Source organism: Fringilla coelebs, assembly GCF_963513975.1.
Source record: "Fringilla coelebs genome assembly, chromosome: 7".
NCBI classification, from domain to species: domain Eukaryota; kingdom Metazoa; phylum Chordata; class Aves; order Passeriformes; family Fringillidae; genus Fringilla; species Fringilla coelebs.
In genome coordinates this window covers 6,316,215-6,334,024 of record NC_140035.1, presented here as the reverse complement: position 1 = coordinate 6,334,024, position 17,810 = coordinate 6,316,215, and the positions used below count along the sequence as shown (strand labels likewise).

The 17,810-nt window shown below is 41.1% G+C and overlaps 1 protein-coding gene across 9 annotated transcripts in view; it reads left to right on the top strand.

Moving 5' to 3' along the window:
• The window catches only part of R3HDM1 (R3H domain containing 1), a 50,340-nt gene that overhangs the window by 28,043 nt on the left and 4,487 nt on the right, over positions 1-17,810 (top strand). For 4 of the 9 annotated variants that reach the window (XM_084208904.1, XM_084208907.1, XM_084208902.1 and 1 more), the window contains 10 exons: positions 159-313; positions 1,671-1,772; positions 5,001-5,264; positions 5,644-5,764; positions 10,421-10,575; positions 11,130-11,278; positions 13,392-13,495; positions 14,104-14,271; positions 17,211-17,380; positions 17,589-17,739. In XM_084208904.1, coding sequence (XP_084065030.1) covers positions 159-313; positions 1,671-1,772; positions 5,001-5,264; positions 5,644-5,764; positions 10,421-10,575; positions 11,130-11,278; positions 13,392-13,495; positions 14,104-14,271; positions 17,211-17,380; positions 17,589-17,739 — 1,539 coding nt within the window. The remainder of the gene's footprint in view (positions 1-158; positions 314-1,670; positions 1,773-5,000; positions 5,265-5,643; positions 5,765-10,420; positions 10,576-11,129; positions 11,279-13,391; positions 13,496-14,103; positions 14,272-17,210; positions 17,381-17,588; positions 17,740-17,810) is intronic. The other 5 variants (XM_084208909.1, XM_084208905.1, XM_084208910.1 and 2 more) reach the window with 3 other exon arrangements.

Sequence of the window (17,810 nt, the reverse complement as noted above, 5' to 3'; positions counted from 1 at the left end):
GTGGGCATGTATTTGGCATGAATCTGTCATATAAACCAGTATGGCTTCCCTTATTTTTCAATGTTAATATTGTATTCATTTTGCCTGCTGTATGTGTGTCTGTTTTGTCCCAGCTGAGATGGTGCAGCTGCCTGTGTTTGTTGTCTTTCCCCGGGCAGGTCAGCCGTTCCTCAATCCCGATGGCACTCCGGTCGTGTACAACCCTCCCCTGCCTCAGCAGCCTGTTAGGAGCCAAGTGCCTGGAGCTGCACCTCAGCCAGCCCTGCCCAGCCCCACCCAGCACCAGCCCGGAGCAAACCCCGTCCTCTCACAGGTGCACTTGTCAAACACATGCTCAGGGACACCGGGGCTCTCACTCGCCTCTGGGAACGGGGGCGGGGGTTATTTGTCCTTCTGCAGTGGATGTGAAGAACAGTCACACACATAAGGGTAACTGGGCTTTTTCCCTCCCAGTCCTCACAACTATCAGCTCTGACCGTGGTAGGCAGCCTCTTCTTAAAAATACGGAGGAATTTTAGTATGAAAATGTTCTGTAGCCAAGAACAAGAGGTTCTGCCTTCATCCCTAATTGCACTGTGGAGCTACCCAGGCATTAAAAGCAATATAGTTGGCAGCTGGGAAGAGTTAATCCAACTGGAACCTTGGGCTTCTTGTCTTAGGGTTGTTTCTCAGCCAGATAAATTCCTGGGCTGTACAGCACAAGCAGGAGTCATGGCACAGTAGGAGTAGCTCAGGACTGGTACAGCATGAATATCTCCTGAGTAACACTTCAGCTTATTCTGCTCAAAAAACACACACATGAGTACAGAATGTATTTTATGCTCGTCTTTTACAAGAGTTTAATAAAATAGGCCAGATTAAAGACTGCCCCTGCCCTAGAAGGAGAAAAGCAAAATGCTTGGGCAGGAGAAGGGAGAGTTTTCCCTCTCCGCAGCAGCTATTTCAGGCACCAAGGTACTGGCTGTAGTCTCCTGTGGTATTTACAGGTTCTTAAGTTTTATCAAAAAGTTATTTATAGAACTTCATCTAAACCTTTTACCTTTGTTTGTTTGTTTTCCCTGTTTAAACCTGTTCAGATAGCTTGGTATGCCACAGTCGAGCGGGTCTGTTTTGAAAAAGGTCTCTTTTGTACTCTTTCTAGTTCACAGAAGTGTATATGTAATATTTGCTATTTTCTTCACAAATTCTTTACTAATTCTCTGATTACCTTCTCAGTGGATGCTGGAATTAAACCTCCTGAAATATTAGGAGCAATGATAACTATCTAGGGAAAATATTTTAGTACTGTTGAATAAATGAAAGTAGTATGTTTGAATCCATGGTTAGTAGTAAATTCATTCAGCCTTTAGCTCATGTTTAAAATGCCTGCGGAGTTTTTAGTCTCTCTGAAGGAAATAGTAAATGTTAAATAGAAGCAATTTGCTGAAATAGCTAATATACTGTATAACAGATAAAGAAATGGATGTCTTATGGGAGACTGAGATTCAGAGTTACTTCTGTTTTCATTCTATGCAGTCTTGGGCTTAAGAAAAAAGAAGTATCCATTCTGTTTATGAGAGTGGAGCGAGTTGCTCTTCTGGAGCACAGTTGCTTTTCTCTGTCACAAAAGACTTGTTTTCACTTCTCTTACTCTGGTGTTAACCTTGTTCATAACCCTGTTATTTCTGCAGCCTCTGCGGGCTCTGCAGCCTTCCTCCCAGCCTGTCCAGTACTCTGCAGTGTCGTACCCACCCCCGCTCCTGCCAGCCTCCTCTGCACAGCAATACTCTGTGGTATTACACCTTCTCTTCCCTGCTCCTTGCACAGGCTCCTCTCTGGTGGCTGCTGGCCTTTGCTTGGCTGCTTGAGTGCTGTGTGATACCAGGGTAGTGACTGGCTCTCAATGACACAGCACCTGAGCGCCCGAGATGGGAACATTTCACGTTCAGCAGGAATACAATTAAGGCTATATCTATATATCTCTATATTTTGAGATACATTATTTCCTTTTCTCTTTGAAAAGAAAAGTTTTCAATGCTGTTTCATTAGCCAGTCAGTACCTTTTTATGTCTCTGGATTAACCTCTTTCCATTGCTTCCTATTGTTTCCTTGTCTGCTCACTCTTCTGCTAAACCTTAATACATACTAAGGGATCAGCTGCTCTGATTTTTTTCTAGTTACCTTTTTGTAGCTTCTCTGGTAGAACTTTCAACAATCCCACTTCTCTAGTATCCATTGTTTAATAAGTAGAAGCTGGAAATAAAATATCTTAGTCTATCAAAAACCAGGAAAAAAGAAGAAAAGTCACACAAAATGAAACTGAAACTTAGTAAAGGAGAGTTGTTATCCAAGGGAGAATCTGAACTAGATTAGATTGAATTAGGGAGTTCTGAACAGGTCAAAGTCTGCTCTGATACTCTACTGAGTGCATGTTTGTGTTGAGTTTATGTGGAGAGCTTTTGGTGCAGGGAGCTGCAGGGACAGCTTCTGGGACAAGAGCCTGGGAGCTGCCCCACAGTAGACAGAGCCCATTTCAGGCAGCTCCAGGGCTGACCCTGCACAGCCCAAGCTGAGTCAGTCATTCACCCTGGTGGCACCTCTGAGTGTGCTTGGAAAAGGGTGTGAGGGACAGGAGGGAGAAACAACTCCACAGATATTGAGGCCAGAGGGAGGAAAGCGAGGAGCTGCTCCAGGTGCTGGAGCAGAGCCTGCAGCCTGGGCAGGAGACTCTTGTGAAGCAAATTCTCCCCTTGAAGCCCATGGAGGACCATGGTGAAGTAGATATCCACCCTGCAGCCCTTGGAGCATCCCACGGATGCTCTGAAGGAAGCTGGAGCCTTCAGCATCAGGTTTTCTGGCAGGACCCACACTTGGGCACTCCACTCCTTCAGGACTTCTGCCTTTGGGAAGAACCCACAGTGAAGAGGTTTGTGAAGGATGGTATCCCATGGTGGGACCCCATGCTGGAGCAGAAGAGTGAGGAGTAAGAAGCAGTAGATACATGACTGGGAACGAATCACAAGCCCCATTCTCCATCCCTTGGGATATTTGGAGGAGGAGGTAGAAGATTTGGGAGTGAAGTTGAGTCTGGGAAGAAGCAGTGAGGTTGAGGGAAGATGGTTTTAGTTTTGTTTTTACTTCTCACTATCCTACTCTACTATTAATTGGCATAAATAAATTAATCCTTCTGCAGTGGTCATTGATGCATGATTTTCCTGTCCTTTTTTTGACCCATAAGCCTTTCATCATATTTTCTCCCCCCATATTGCTAAGGATGAGAGGAAGGATGGAGTGACTTGGGGGATAGTTAGGAGCCAGCCAAGGTTAACGCGTCACAGTGTTGTACAGCAGCTAATTTTCAACATTAATCAGAAATGTCTTATAATAAATACAGTATAAGCTGAATTCAAAAGGGATGTTGTTTCTGAAGTTAATTGAGAGTTTGAATGGGTGCTAAAGCAGAGAAGGAAACTCCTTCCTGTTTGTAGTAATTTCAAAGCATTTCACACTTAGGAAATGGGTTCCAATACTAAGTGCCCTGGCAGAAATTTGCCCTGGCAAATTTCAAAAATCCTGCTGATGGTAATTTATGTAACATAATGAAAAGGATTGATGGTTTTGGATTGTATTCCAAGTGTAACACCTCTGTAGTTGGCACCAGGAGAGTGCTTTCTCCATTTATTGGGAATGCCATGTTCCAGGGCTGAATCCTGCTTGTACCATACCTGTCACTGCAGAACAAAGTGACCAGGTCAGACTTTACTTACACTGGTATTGTAACAGAAATCAGTGTGGTGTGGCTTAGATTTATCCTTCAGACACATTTAGAGCTAAGATAAACTCACGTGCAGCATCTCCTCTTCAGACTCAGGATTTGGAAAAGCAGAATGTAAAATCCAATGTAGAAAAAAACATAGTTGCATTTAAGAGGCACCATTAAGGAATGAAATACCAAAGTCAGATTACTACCTAATGAAAATAAGGCTTTTTAAGATGTACTAAATACATACGAAAGGTATACTAAAGTAAGTTTTAGTTGCAAATTCATATTTCCGACAGTAATTAATAATATCTTTAGCCTGGAAACGAAAAAAAACATAACATCATAAAATGTGAATGTAGCTAATCAGTAAAAGATGGAGCTTGCACTTACTTTCTCTTGATTAATCCCTATCTTGTTAAGATGATCTAAGACCAGATGGTCTTGAAATAATTTTAATGTACCTGCATGTTTGGAGAGTCCACTTTCAAAGTATGAACCAAATCTTCCTGTTTAGCAAAAAACAAGCAATACTAGTTAGTGATCACTTCTAATTTTCAGGATATTGCTAATTTGATGCTGAATTGCTTGCTAAGAAAAGGAGCTTGGGGTTACAGTAACAGAAGTTTCAGATTCCACAGGACCCCTGTAGTGCAGAGTGCAGTCAGTGGTATCCTTTCAGATGTTAATAAAACACAGATAGAGGGTAGCCACTGGAACACATTTCTCGCTGTTGTTACTTGATTTCAGATGAAAAGATAATTAATCTCTGCATGTAGGATAATAACTAACTTAGAGGAATTTACCTTTTAACTCAGGATTAGAACCTCATTATGTTAAACTCTTAAAGCAAAAATTTACTTCAGCAATGCTAATGCATCCTCCTATTTTAACTGGGGTTAGATGTTTTCACTCAAATTTTGGAGTTCAGTCAGAAAATGTTAGTGACTCAAATTCTGAACTTTCTTTTTGACAAATGAATTCTCACAATAAGTAGATAAAGGCCGATGTAATCCAAAAGACAAAATATTTGCAGTGAAAAGAGTGAAGTCTGAACATGGATGTTCTCTCCTGCTGTCAGCCCTGAAGATAATTGCTACTGTTCCATCTTCTTTGCTGTTGTTCTTTGGCTGCTGTTGCTACTGCCCAGTAATGTGAGACGTGCTGTCCAAAACGTACTGAAGCGCTTGGCTATTTTATTTCTTTTGCCTTGAACGCGCATTTGCAAATGTAGTTTTTCCTGTTTTCCCCACGCCTGCAGCAAGACAACCTGGGATCGCAGTTCAGCCACCTGAGCCTGGCGCGGCAGCCGCCGACCGAAGGCGCCGAGCCCGGCCCGGCGCTGTTCCAGCCCGGCGTGGTGCTGCAGCCCCCGCAGCAGCCGGGCTACATCCTCGCCGCCGCGCCCGCCGCAGCGCCGCCCGCAGCGCCGCCCGCGCCCGCCCCGGCCTTCTCGGGCCCCGGGCACCCCGTGGGCCAGCCCGTGCTCCCGCAGCAGGGATACGTGCAGCAGCCCGTGCCACAGGTACCACACGGCCTCCCGAAGGCTGGGGAACAACTGGCCCTGCTCTTCTGCTCATGACCTGTTTGTACTGTCTGGGGCTCCCTGCGGAACTCCAGCTCTGCTTTTGTTCTGGGGTTGGGCTCTTTTCTGGGTATGTAGTGGTTTGTAATGAATGACTTCAGTTTGCTTGAGGAAAGTAAACTTTTGACAAGGAAAGTAGAGAAATTGGCTGTTAAAGAGGGATTTTATGTAGTATAAGGGATTTTTGAATCGCTGAATTATTTAACATCAGTTGCACCTTATAATAAATTTTGCTCTTTTTTTAAATGGATTTTGCATTTAGATGTCTGCCTTCTCAAAGCTGCATGCAGGCAGTGACCCTCTGACTGTTCCTTTGCAGATGCCACCCTGTTACTGTACCCCCAGCCAGTACCCGCACTCCAGCCAGCAGTACCGCCCTGTTTCTGTCCATTACAGCACGCAGCAGAGCCAGGCCCTGCCCCAGCCTGGCCAGCAGACAGGTTTGTTCAACTCTTTCAGCATTTCATTAGGGCATTCGGGGTGGTTTCTCTCCCACTTTTTCATTTTAAACTTACTTTGCTGTAAAATTTCAAATAAAGTAGAGGATCAAATGTAAAATATAAATTGTAGCTAACCTAAGGTGGAAAAATTTCAGGCACTTGTGCATGAAACTTGGGATTCCTTTCCTTTGAGTGGCTCATGCTGTCACTTTAATTACAGGGTTTTTAAAATGTAAAAGTTAATAATTTAAAATATTTGTGACTTAATAACTAATAACTTGATTAACTTGCAAAGTAAGATAAATTAGTACCTTTAAATGATGTGACATTAAAGAGATGTACCTTAACTGAAAGTTCTAAGCTAAAGATCCTAATCTTAGATGCTGTGGCATGAAAAGAGTGCTGTGCAGAGGATATTGGTGATACTGTTTTACTCTTTTTGTCCCATGATTAAAGGTATCAGGGTATTGGATGGAATATATAATGTGGTTACCTATTTTAGTAAAGACTTTTCAGCTGACTTACCCTTCTATGAATGTTAGCAAGCTTCATTTCCATCTCCTTCCTTTCTTGTCTTCTTTTTCCCCTTACAGATTTTAACTGTAGGCTACCATTATTCTCGCAATCTGTACTTCTAAATACTGTTATGACTTCCTCAATAAGATTTGTATTCCTGAAACAAATTTACTTCTCAGTAATATCTTGGCTCATGGTCAAAACTTTCAGAAGTAACTAGTGATGTTTGGAGGCAGAGATCCTTAAAGACCAGACTTTTATACCAGCTCTTAGTTGAATTTGTAACATCCTTCTGAGTTTCCTTCAAGAGGGTCTTTTTAATTCCTTCCCCTGCCCCCTCTGTATGTTGCTCTACAGAAACAGGATGGAAGATCAACTTTTTCAAAAATTGACTGGATTTGTGTCCTGTGAAGCAGCATGTAAGAGGGATAGCTCCTCTTCTGCACTTCTTCTAGGAAGTGCTCCAATAGTAGCAACACTTGATGGAGTTATTCAGGGTTCAGTTCACAAAGATTTTTTTCAAAGGAAAACAAATTACTTGGTTTTGCAACTTGTGTTATCCACTGGCGTTAGAGATGTGTTACCCAACTGTATTACACAACCTGCTTTCCTCCCTCAGAATTTTTAATACCTGGACTACTTAATAGCAAAAAGTCTGAGGCTCAAGGGGGATTATTTCCCAGGGTGTGGGGGCACCCTGTGTGAGCAGCACACAAACTCCCCAAATCAGAGAGCTCAGTGTACCTTTGTGTACCCTAACAAACCAGTCTGAATTGGAAAGCACGGGCTGATAAGGTGCAAAGGAATGAACTGGTTGCTATTAGGTAAGTTCCTTTCTTGTATGGTTTTAGCTCTTTAACTGGATTTCACTGCCTGTGGGTGAAAAGTGTCAGCAGATAAACTCCCTGTCTGTCCTGGAAGAGATAAAATAAGCAAGCTGTGCAGACAGCTGCTCTACTGCTTTGATCATGTACCTTGTACCTGCACTCTGACATCAAGGGATCCTGTTTAGGTAGTATGGGGATGGTCCAGCCAATAATTCTGTTCAGTGTTGGGTTACTTGGTGTTTACCAGCACTAATGGGAGAAAGAAGGATCTTACCAGAAACTGCATCATCAGTGTTTAACTGAAAATTTCCAAACTGCTCTCCAGCTATTGCTGGTTCTCATTTAATGCTTTATAGGCAAATTTGAATCAGCATTTTAGAAAGTGATGGTTCCATGTCTTGTTATGTGTTCTGGAAATACCTCATAAGATGGTGTATTTGAAAATTCTCTTCCTTGTAATTTATTTTAAACCATTGATATTTGTATTAATTTAACACAAAGCCACACCTGAAGTGGTTGATGCTTATCAGCAATGTGCGGCTTTGAGCCAAAGGCACCACGTTACTTGGCTCATACAGCAGAGTGGCTGGGCAAAAATGAGAGTTACAAATATTACATAAAAGCCATGGGGGTTGTTCATCTCAGGAGGGGGTTACTAACTATGAAATAACTTTGCAAACACAAATTCAGATAAAAGATGGCAGCTTCTGAGAGCATGGCAACTGCAGCCACTTCTGGTCTAATGTTGAGGAGTGGCCTGACTTTATTGATGAGCTGTTGGATTCGGGGCCGTAACACTGTCTGAGAGGTTTACATTTCTCACAGTGAACCGGTCTCTTTTTCAGCTGCTTCCTGGCTTCCTTTTTAAAGGGGTTTCAGGTGAAATATTTTGGGGGGTTCACTTTTAATAAAAATGCTTTTGTTGCCCAAAAGATGTTGGGAGAAGAAAACTCTCCTTAAGAAAAAAAGCATTTCCAATTGCCATGTTAATGCCTGTAGCTAGGTCTCAGTTACCATGAGACCTAGCTACAGGTTGTTTAAAAATCCAGTGTGAACTACAGTTCCTAGAGGAACATCAGCTGCAGTTCAACTGGCTTCTGCTTCACAAGCCAGGGATAAAACTGCACTGGTTGCAACAGTAGCTGTAGCTGTAATAGTCAAAACCAAGCTCATCAACTCTCAGCTTGTTAAGTGAGTGCTTGTACTTGCTTTTCTGTTCTTCAATAAACACTGTTTCTCCCTTCTAATGCATTATTCAAAAAATGTATTTCTATATTCTGTGAGTTAATTTTTCTTATCTTAACTGTGATTTCTTTTCAATTATGTAAATATTAAGAAACCTGCTCCTATTTTTACCTCCAGTTTCAGAGTATTTCTGTGTAATGGGGCAATCTGCTGTGGCAGGTGTGGGGTTTGTGCTGAGTGCTGCATTTCTGTCAGCCCACTCTATGAAGAGGTGAAACTGCAGCTAAAAATAGAGCATTCTTTGGAACGCTCTGGGGAACCTTCGTGGCAGCCAATTTGTATTGTTCCAGTTCCCTCTGCTTGCAGAATTGATTGTATCTATCTCTGCAAGTGCCAGAAAAGGCTGAAGAGCTACTCATGGATCCATTGCAATTTCTGGGACATGAGGGGTTCAGGCTGCAGGTGCACTGTCACAGCACAACTTCCCATTCTGCTGCTTTTTAGGGGCCATAGACCACTTTATAACAAAGTATGTTAAAGCATTTTGTATATTACAGATATGAAGGGCATTTTGTGCACAGTTCAAACTTAAGTTATTAAAAATTCTAAGTACTAATCCTACTTCAAGCATGTATTGTTCTGAAGTTTTGTCTAGTCCTCTGAAAATATTTATAGTGTTGTGTGTTTCTAATGAATAGCTGTCTTGGTTTTAACAAACTGAATCTTCTTCCCTTTAATTTTCTGAAGCAATATTTGATAATATTAACAGTCTTTGTTTGGTGTTCATTGTTGCAATTTCTATAGAGAGCCTGCTGAGGCTGTTAGTGCACAATGTTCATTGTACTGTGTGGACAAAATCAATGAACATCGGAAGGTGCTGCTCACAAAAAGGTGTTTTATGTTAACTGGATTACTTTCAGAATAGACTGAGCCTTTTTTTAGCACAGCATAAAGAAAACCCAAGGGAATTTTTGCAGCTAAATTTGCTCTATTATAGTTCCTTGCCAAGGTAGGGAGCATGGGGAATGTCAAGATCAGTGGGCTGTGAATGTGTCCAACTCAAACACAGACTCTTCTTGCCGTCAGTGCATCTTGACAAGCCCAGTTTAGTTATTCTGGAGGGATAACTGGCTTTGTCTCAGAAACACTGACTGTGTTGGGGTTTTGCTGATGTGGTAAGTAGTGCACACCTGTATGATGGAACATGAGAGAAAAAGAACTTGTGTTCTGCATGTGTTTGGATCATGGTAGCAGTTACCTGCAAAGTGCTTTTTAAAAAAAGAGGAAAGAGGAGTTTAGGTTGGACTTTATAAATGCACAAATTTCCTGTTTGGCATTCATGCTTGGGGTGTTTTGGTTTGGGTTTTGGGGTGGGGTAGGGTGGGTTTTTTTAGGCAATTTTTGAAAGAAAGGCGAGGATATCGGTTTAAACAATAATAAATTGTTTTAGAGACACTACAGAGGGGTGAATGTGAAAATCTTTCTTTGTGTCCCTAAGATAACTTTGAATATAAAACATCTTCCACTATGTACCAACATGGCTTGAACTTGGAAGATTTTTCTCAGTCCCCAGTTGGTTTTAGCATTACAGATTTCAGAAGAAATTGCCCCTTTGGAAAGGATTTGCACACAGGCCTTATGCAAATTTTTCTGAAGTCTGATTTAGTTTTGACTTGCAGTCAAGATGCTCTGACCCCTGGGGCACCTGAGGTCCAAGCTGAATTTTGCATATGTAGAATTTTCAAACCAAAGTACCTGGAATGGCCTTGTTCACAATACCAGACAATGAATTGGGTTTGATCCTGTCTAGCATGCTTTGTTCAAGTGCTTCCAGCTTTCACCTGTCAAATCAAGGTGTTAATGCATGTAAGCCAGAGTGTAAATGAATAGTGCACGCATGTGGGAGCAGCATTGCAAACAGTATGGATAATATTTCATGCTGAATCCAAATGAGTAAATCTATTAATTTTAATGTTGGCTTCTTTTTATATGCATGATAAGTTCAACTGTTGTGAAGCTGCCAGATTAAATAAGCCATTGGAAAATGCTACACATGTATTTTTGAATAGGTAACTATGCTTAAAATGTGTTCATTATTTCAAAGTAAGATTTAAATGTATAATTTCAGGTTACCAGATTTTGCCCAACCAGCAGCAAAACTACCAGGGTTTAGTTGGAGTTCAGCAGTCTCAGAATCAAAATCTAGTCAGTGGCCAACACAACAACATTGGGAATCAAATTCAAGGTGTGATTGTTCCATATCCCTCAGTGCCATCTTATCAGGTGGGTAATGTATTCATAACTTTCCAATGACTCTTCTGTGGGTTTGAGTGTTGGGGTTTTCTTTAAGCTCTTTGATTTATGGTAGAAATGGTAGAAAGCTGCAAGCAGGTGCCGAAGGTGACTTTGGGGACAGAAGCTAAAGGTACAAACCCACAAGTGAAGTGAGAAGAAACAAGAATTTGTCACAAGTACACAAGTTCTAGTGCTGTTGAAAGTCAAGTGCTCCATCAGTTGCAGTTCAGAGGATGGGGAAGAAAAGCTTGGAAGGTTTCCTTCCCACCACCCCACTTTCTATTGTATAGAAAATAGCTTGTTAATTCATGGAGTCCATTGGAAGCAACATTTCCATTTGGGAGGAAGAAGATGTAAAGATTTCTTTTTTAATATGGTGGTGTTATTTTAGCTGCTGTTACCACTCTTATTCTGGTTTTAGAGAATTCCAGGAGATCTTTCAGTTTCTGGGGTTATTTTTAAATTCTTATATCAACTGGATGATGGTCAAGAGGCAGAAACATTGTCTGCAGGAGAAAATCTTACTGTGTGGCCCATTGCAGGTTTCGGTGCCTCAAGGTTCCCAAGCAGTGCCCCAGCAGACATATCAGCAGCCTGTTATAATTCCCAGTCAGTCCAGCCAAGGACTGCCCACCACAGGAATGCCAGTCTACTACAGTGTCATTCCATCAGGTCAACAGAACAATCTCAGGTAAGTTTAACTGACACTTGATTTCTCAGCAGCTGGGCTTAGTGGCTTTGTAAGAACCGACAGGATCTGGTTTTAGTACTATTAATATTAAAACTATTGCTTTAAAAGCAGACTTACATTCTGTTTATTTTTTGCTTTTATGCAATTAAGTGAAACAAGCAGTACTGCTTTACTGTGACATACTTGTTGGACTGGAAAACATTGTCTCCATAGCACTTTCAGCAATACTTTACTGCAGTTCCACCTCTTAAATTTTCTGCATTCCATTTCTTACCCATGAGACACCAGTGTGCTCAGCAGTTCTGTCTTTCTGCAGTAATATTTAAGATGACTATCCATATTCACTGGTTTTGACAAAGATACTACATTAATAATGTGTAGAGGAAAAATAATTTGAATCCCAGAAAAAGACTGACTTCTTTTTTGGAACTTTGCATGGAAAAGGTTTAACTTACTTTGTATTGTAGATGAGGCCTGCTGGCACCAAGCTGGGTGTGAAACAAGTGTAGAAACTTGGCTTTTGTTTGATAAATAACCTTTTTTCTTTTCTTTTCTTTAACCTACCTTGGTAGCAGCACATTGGTTTGCATGTACAGCCCTCCCTGAATATACATCTGTGTGCCCAAAGTAGTCTATTTGAGAACAGATAGGCAAGTGCCTAGGAGAATTCATTAGGATTCATTCTTCTTACAAATTTTTCTTTCTCAAGTTTTTTTGAACTTACAAATGTGCAGCATTTAAAAATACCTGGGAGCTTTTAAACAAGCAGCAATAGTTTGAAGCTTGTTCATCCTTTTGAGAGTGCAGACCTCAGTAGTATTTGTGTCATCGCCGCATGGTTTCATCTACTTAAATCTGGATTCCTGTTCTTTGTATCTGAAGGTTTTTTAATCCTTTTCTGTTTTATATTTGAGATTTAGTGAAGTCGCAGGTAGGCACAATTCCAGACTTTTCTTGAATTAAGTTTGGTTGCTTGATCTTTTGTGTAATTTAGAATGTCTCTCTCATTTATTAGGAATTTAGATCAAACTAGCAACCAATGACAGCATTTGCTTTCATCAGAATAGTTATGCTGCAGCACTTGAACAAGGAAAGCAGAGTGCTGTTCTGCAGGAGCTGAGTGTCAAACCTTCAGGTCACTGCTGAAAACTAGAATCAGTAGGCAGATCAGAAGCTGTGTGAAAGCATCTGCATTTTCACTTGGTTTTGTCTGCTTTAATGGAAGGGAATCTTAAAATTATATAAGTGACCTATGGGACAAAGGATGGAACAAACTTTTGACAACATAGGTAAAAACAGTAGGATTAATCCAAGAGGATTAAACCTACTTTTTTTTCCCACCATTTGAAGGAATTGTTTTATTCTCAGAATGGTTATCTGTTAGTATAGGATTCTGTAGGCACTGATCTGATTATGGTCCACCAACCTGACGTTCTGAGCACTAGTGGTAAAATAGAATCTAACTATGTCTGTTATCTGGTTTTCCCTGATTACCTTGAAAAACTACCTGGCATAAATAAACTTTTAAAGTTATCCTTTTCCTACATTTTGCAAACAGCTGAATGGTTGTTTATCCCCTGGAGTCCTGTTCCATCACCCACCCCCCTTTGGAAAAGCCATCTCCTCCTCTGGGCTATGTCAGCGGGCCGTGGGGCAGAGCTGTCTCTGCTGTGCTGCCCCAGCTGCCCAGGGCCAGCCCCCAGCTGAGGGACTGCATCCCAAATCCTCATGGCAGGGGCTGTGGGGATCTCGTTACCAAGACCTAATTCTGCTGCAGTGAGCAAGACAACAAATTGTCTTCTTCTTATAATTATTATGATGCTGCATGTCTTTATGCTGATATAGAGCTGTGACTCAAAAATAGAACATCAAAATAGGTGAATTAATACAGTTTCTCAGTGTAGGCAGGGCATGTGTTTTTGCTAAGGAAGAGGTGGGAAGCTTCAGTCTTCTGAAGAATGAATGAATTCGGGGTAGGTGGGAATATTACTGATTTAAAATTAACAAAAGCTCAGTGATTTTTGCAGTACATGTACAGAGCAGATGCAGAAGTCGTGATTAAATACGTGCAGCATAAATGCCTGTTAGTCATGTTCTTTTTTTGTTATTACAGTTCATCTGTAGGATATTTGCAGCCTCCTGGATCAGAGCAGATACAGTTTCCTAGAACATCATCACCATGCAACTCACAGCAGCTTCAAGGACAGCAGTGTGCAGGTTGGGAGAACAAAGTTTTTTTTGATACGCTTAAAAAATGTCTAGCTATTATTATGTTGGGTGATAGGATATTTGCTATTAAGGGTTTGATTTAGAATTAACTGCTGTATTCTCTTTCCTCTTTTGTTCCATTTTGGAATTTATTTTCCATTTTTAACCCTGAGGCAGATTAATTTGAAATCTCTTTTTTTAATCTTTGAAGTACCTCAAGTTACTTTGTTAAAATCCAATACCATACATCATAATACCTTGCATGTCTACGGGTGAGTTAAGACAGACATGGGAACCATACATTGGCAGCAGAATCACTTCCATCCTTTTCTGAATAGCCAGATGGGTCTGAAAACTTTGAGATTTGGGTCTCTGTTTGACAGAAGGAGGGAGGTACATTTTGGAAGCAGCATTTTGGAAGTTCTACTCAAGAACCATTCTAGATTTCAGTTAACAGAATAGGAGCAGTGATTTTTTTTTAGGTGGTCTTGAGAGGAGTCTGAAAACTGAGCATTGTGGGGTAGCTTTTTGACCTGCTGGAAAGCTGAAAGAACTTCAAAGCTGTGTGGGGTGCTTTGTTTCTATGGCAGCCTTATTTACTGCTTTTACTTTCATAGTTTATAGCAACCATTCAAGTCAGAAGCCATCACCTCCTACATTATTGCCACCTTCATCCAAGTCAAAGCCACAGCAGGCTGCTTCCATTGTGCACTACAGCATAGTGTCTCCACCCTCATCGTGTAAAAGTTCACCCCCTGGTCTTTCCATCATGCAGCCAAAAAAAGGTATATTTTACCGGGATTTTCATCTAAGCCATTCTGTCTAGAACATGCTGTAAATTTGCAGATTGGTTTCATGGCTAACTGCTAGAACAACTGCAACGTGAGTGCTATCTCTGATTTTTTTTTTTTTTAATTCTTCATCTGTACTGCTATTATTGTATCTTTTTAAAATTATTAATTGGATTTTAAGTGAAACAGTGGCTCAGGGGGCAGTCTGGAGGCCGCCCTCAGCAGGTAAATGTTACTCAGCAGAAACATTTAAGTCAGGTTCAGAGGGTTTTGATCTACAAAATACTTGGGTCATTTTTAGAAGGTGTGTAAACAGAAGCCTCAATGTGTTTGAAAACACTGCTGACATTGACCTTGTCAATCCATGAAACCTTTATAAATGTCAATATCCAAACACTTTAAACTCTGAAGGTCCAACCATAAAATTGATGATGGACTGGTCAGGAAAATAAGAGCACTAGGGTGAGCCACCAAACAAGAGATTACAGAACAACCCTGTGACCACAGTGGCACGGTCTTTATTTACTATTAGGGAATTTGATACATTAGATGCTTGCTTGGTAAAAAAGGGATAATCTCAAATTCTGCTATCTCAGTATTTTGCAAGCAAGCACTAGATTAAACAACCCTAGATCAATGACCTAGATTCTGCTACAGATGTGTTGTTTCTTATAAACATTTATCTTTAAAGTGTTTTTTGAACCTGTTTATTAGTGAATAGATAACATGCAGTTAAGTGGCAAGATAGCTGGATCAGCAGTTCATGGGCAGGTTTGGTTTGTTTTCTGTTTTGTTTTAAGTTTGTTTGGCTTTAATTCTGAAAGATTGTCATTTCAGAATGTCCCAAGGGAGCCTTGCACTAGTTTGTTTTTCTGCCCTCCTATCCTGGAAGTGCTGGTTTTGTGTAGTTTGGATGGCCTGGTTCAGACCTGTAAACTGGGAGTTCAGGGAGTTTCAGGAAGGAGGAAGCCCTCTATGGGGGAACAAATTCTGGGGAATAAATCAAAACTAGTGCTTTTCAGCAAGTGAAGACATTGAGATGTTGAATGAAGGCCTCTGAGGTAGGGCCAATGAGCAGGTCCACAGACAAGCAGCAGAGCTGTCTTACAGGGGACCAGACTGTAAAGCTGGGGAGGCTTTGAAGGATTTCTGAGTTTCCCTTCACATGGGATTTGACAGGTCGTAAAGTGTCTGCAAACGGACTTATGCACTGTATGACACTTCACTGTGTCAGGATACTTGGTTAGGAAAAATATCCCATTTTTTTTCAATGCCTGAAATGCTGGGGAATTAGAACCAAAAGAAAAAACATGATTTTCTGAATGCATAAAGTTTTCTTTTGCAGTTTAAATTGCATTTTAGAATGACACTCTTTTAGAGATAGTACTATAGATGTTTCTGAAAGAAAAACATGTTTTTGTTGGGTGTTCCATTCTCACAGAACAGATAAGTCAGAAAGAGCATGCTAGAGTGTTGCAGAGTGAAATACTATATATAAACCAGTAAGCTATAAATGATTATAATTTATAAAATATATAAATATATGCATACAATATTAAAATGAAACCCATTTTTGTGTGCTAGATGTAGTGTGTATATAGGTGTTTGGTATATCTCAGGTTTACATACAAGGACTGGATAAGTTTATGGCTTTACCAGTGGAAAACTTTAGTGTTCTTTATTATTCTGATTATGTAGCAGTCATAAACAGAATTGTATTTTATTCTGCTGTGCAACAAAACAGAAATATTCACAATGTGGCTCTTGCAGGGACTCCTTAATTTATATCCTCTGCTAAAGCTGACCTGATGCTTCAGCTGCAATCTGTAACACCTGGGTAAAACTTCTTGCCATTAAAAAGAAAGTACAGGTGCGAAGACATTATTAATTCAGCTAGCCTTGTAATAAATATTTCCAAATACAATTTACAAAAGCTAGTGTAGTTTTAATGTTATGTGTTTCTTATTCCACATTGTTTGGTTTGGTTTTTGAAGAAGTCTTTCTTTTTGTGGAGCCCAGGGGTAGTGAAAACAATAGCCCATTATAAAAAACACCAGATGAATGCATTTTATAATCTGTATCTTGATCCTATGACGTGGCAGTAAATTTAGAAGACTGCAGAATCCTGCTTTCTGGATGATTAAATTATGTTTAAAGTGTGTGTTTTAATCGTGGCTTCTGAGAAATGTAAAAAGTGGGTGCAGCAGAGAAGGAAATTGCAAACAACCATTTACAAATAAAAAGGGCATTATATAAATTACTTGGGGCAGAGGGAGGAGATGGTTTGTGTCTTGGGCAGCCTCTCCTTACAGCTCCTGGTGTAAAACACCTGTGCAAGTGTTCTCCCCTGGCTCTGGAGTTTTTGTGGCTACCACAGGACCCAGGTGGGGCAGGGTGTGGCAGTTTGCAGTATCTGCCCAGAAAAGCATTCCAGGACTTAGACTTGTGAGGGTAAGCCTGCCTAGACTAAAGGTTGATCCCAGGTATTCCTGATATATGCCATTGTATCAGAGAAAACATTTTGAGTCTGTACTGCTGTACATCATGTAAAACTATGAAACTTCTATCTTTCAATGAAGCATATTTTCACTTAATATCACATTCTGCAACACAGTGCTCTGATAGAAACTGCAGTGAATGTTGAATACTGTCAACTACTAATAAATAGAGTGATTTCTTTCCAAAATATTCTCGGCAATGAGTTGCAGTGGCTCCACTATCTCTCTTTCTGGGAAGCCCTCTCTAAATTAGCTATTGCAAGTGTAGGTGAAAATGGAAATGTCATTGTACAGAAGATACTGCTCCAGTTTTCTAGAATCAGCAGCTCCTTTAGCCAAACACGGTCCCCATGTCATTCCCCCTTTTCCCGGCGCTTCCCGGTGGCGCTGAGCGGGCTGTGCTGACGGTGCCTTGGCTCCCTCCCTGTGTTGCAGCCGTCGCGCCGCCGCCCGCCGGGGGGGTGGTGATGATGCAGCTCAACGTGCCCGGCAGCGCCGCGCCGCGGAACCCGTCACCGCCGCAGAGGAAAGCCGGCAAGTACTACTGTGAGCACCCCCGCGGGCACAAGGCCACGGAACTCAGCACTTTAGACGGTGCTGCTCAGGTAGGAGGTGCTGCTTTGCTTCTCCGGCATGATTCGAAATATGCATAAATTCCGTCTTTTTTCAAAAGTTCTTTTTGGGGAATAAAAATCTTGCTCTGATTATACTTGATCCAGCTATTTTAACTTTTTAAAATCTTTGAAGGCTGTGGGTGCTGTTCCGCTTGTTCAAGTTGTACTTTTTGAAACACTAAAGTGTTGTTTATTCCAGCTGCAGCATAGTCCTCAACTGGGCAGCCCTGCCACCTCACCAGCCCAATCACCAGCACCAGCCCAGCTGTCAAACATGAAGAACATCCGTCCCACACTGACACCTCTTTCTATCGTGTCCCAGTTTTCTAGACCTTTTGTCCCTGGACAAGGTATATTTTTAGTTAACTAAAATGTGTGTGTGTGATTCCTATTTGAATGTTTTAAAACACAAGTTATATGA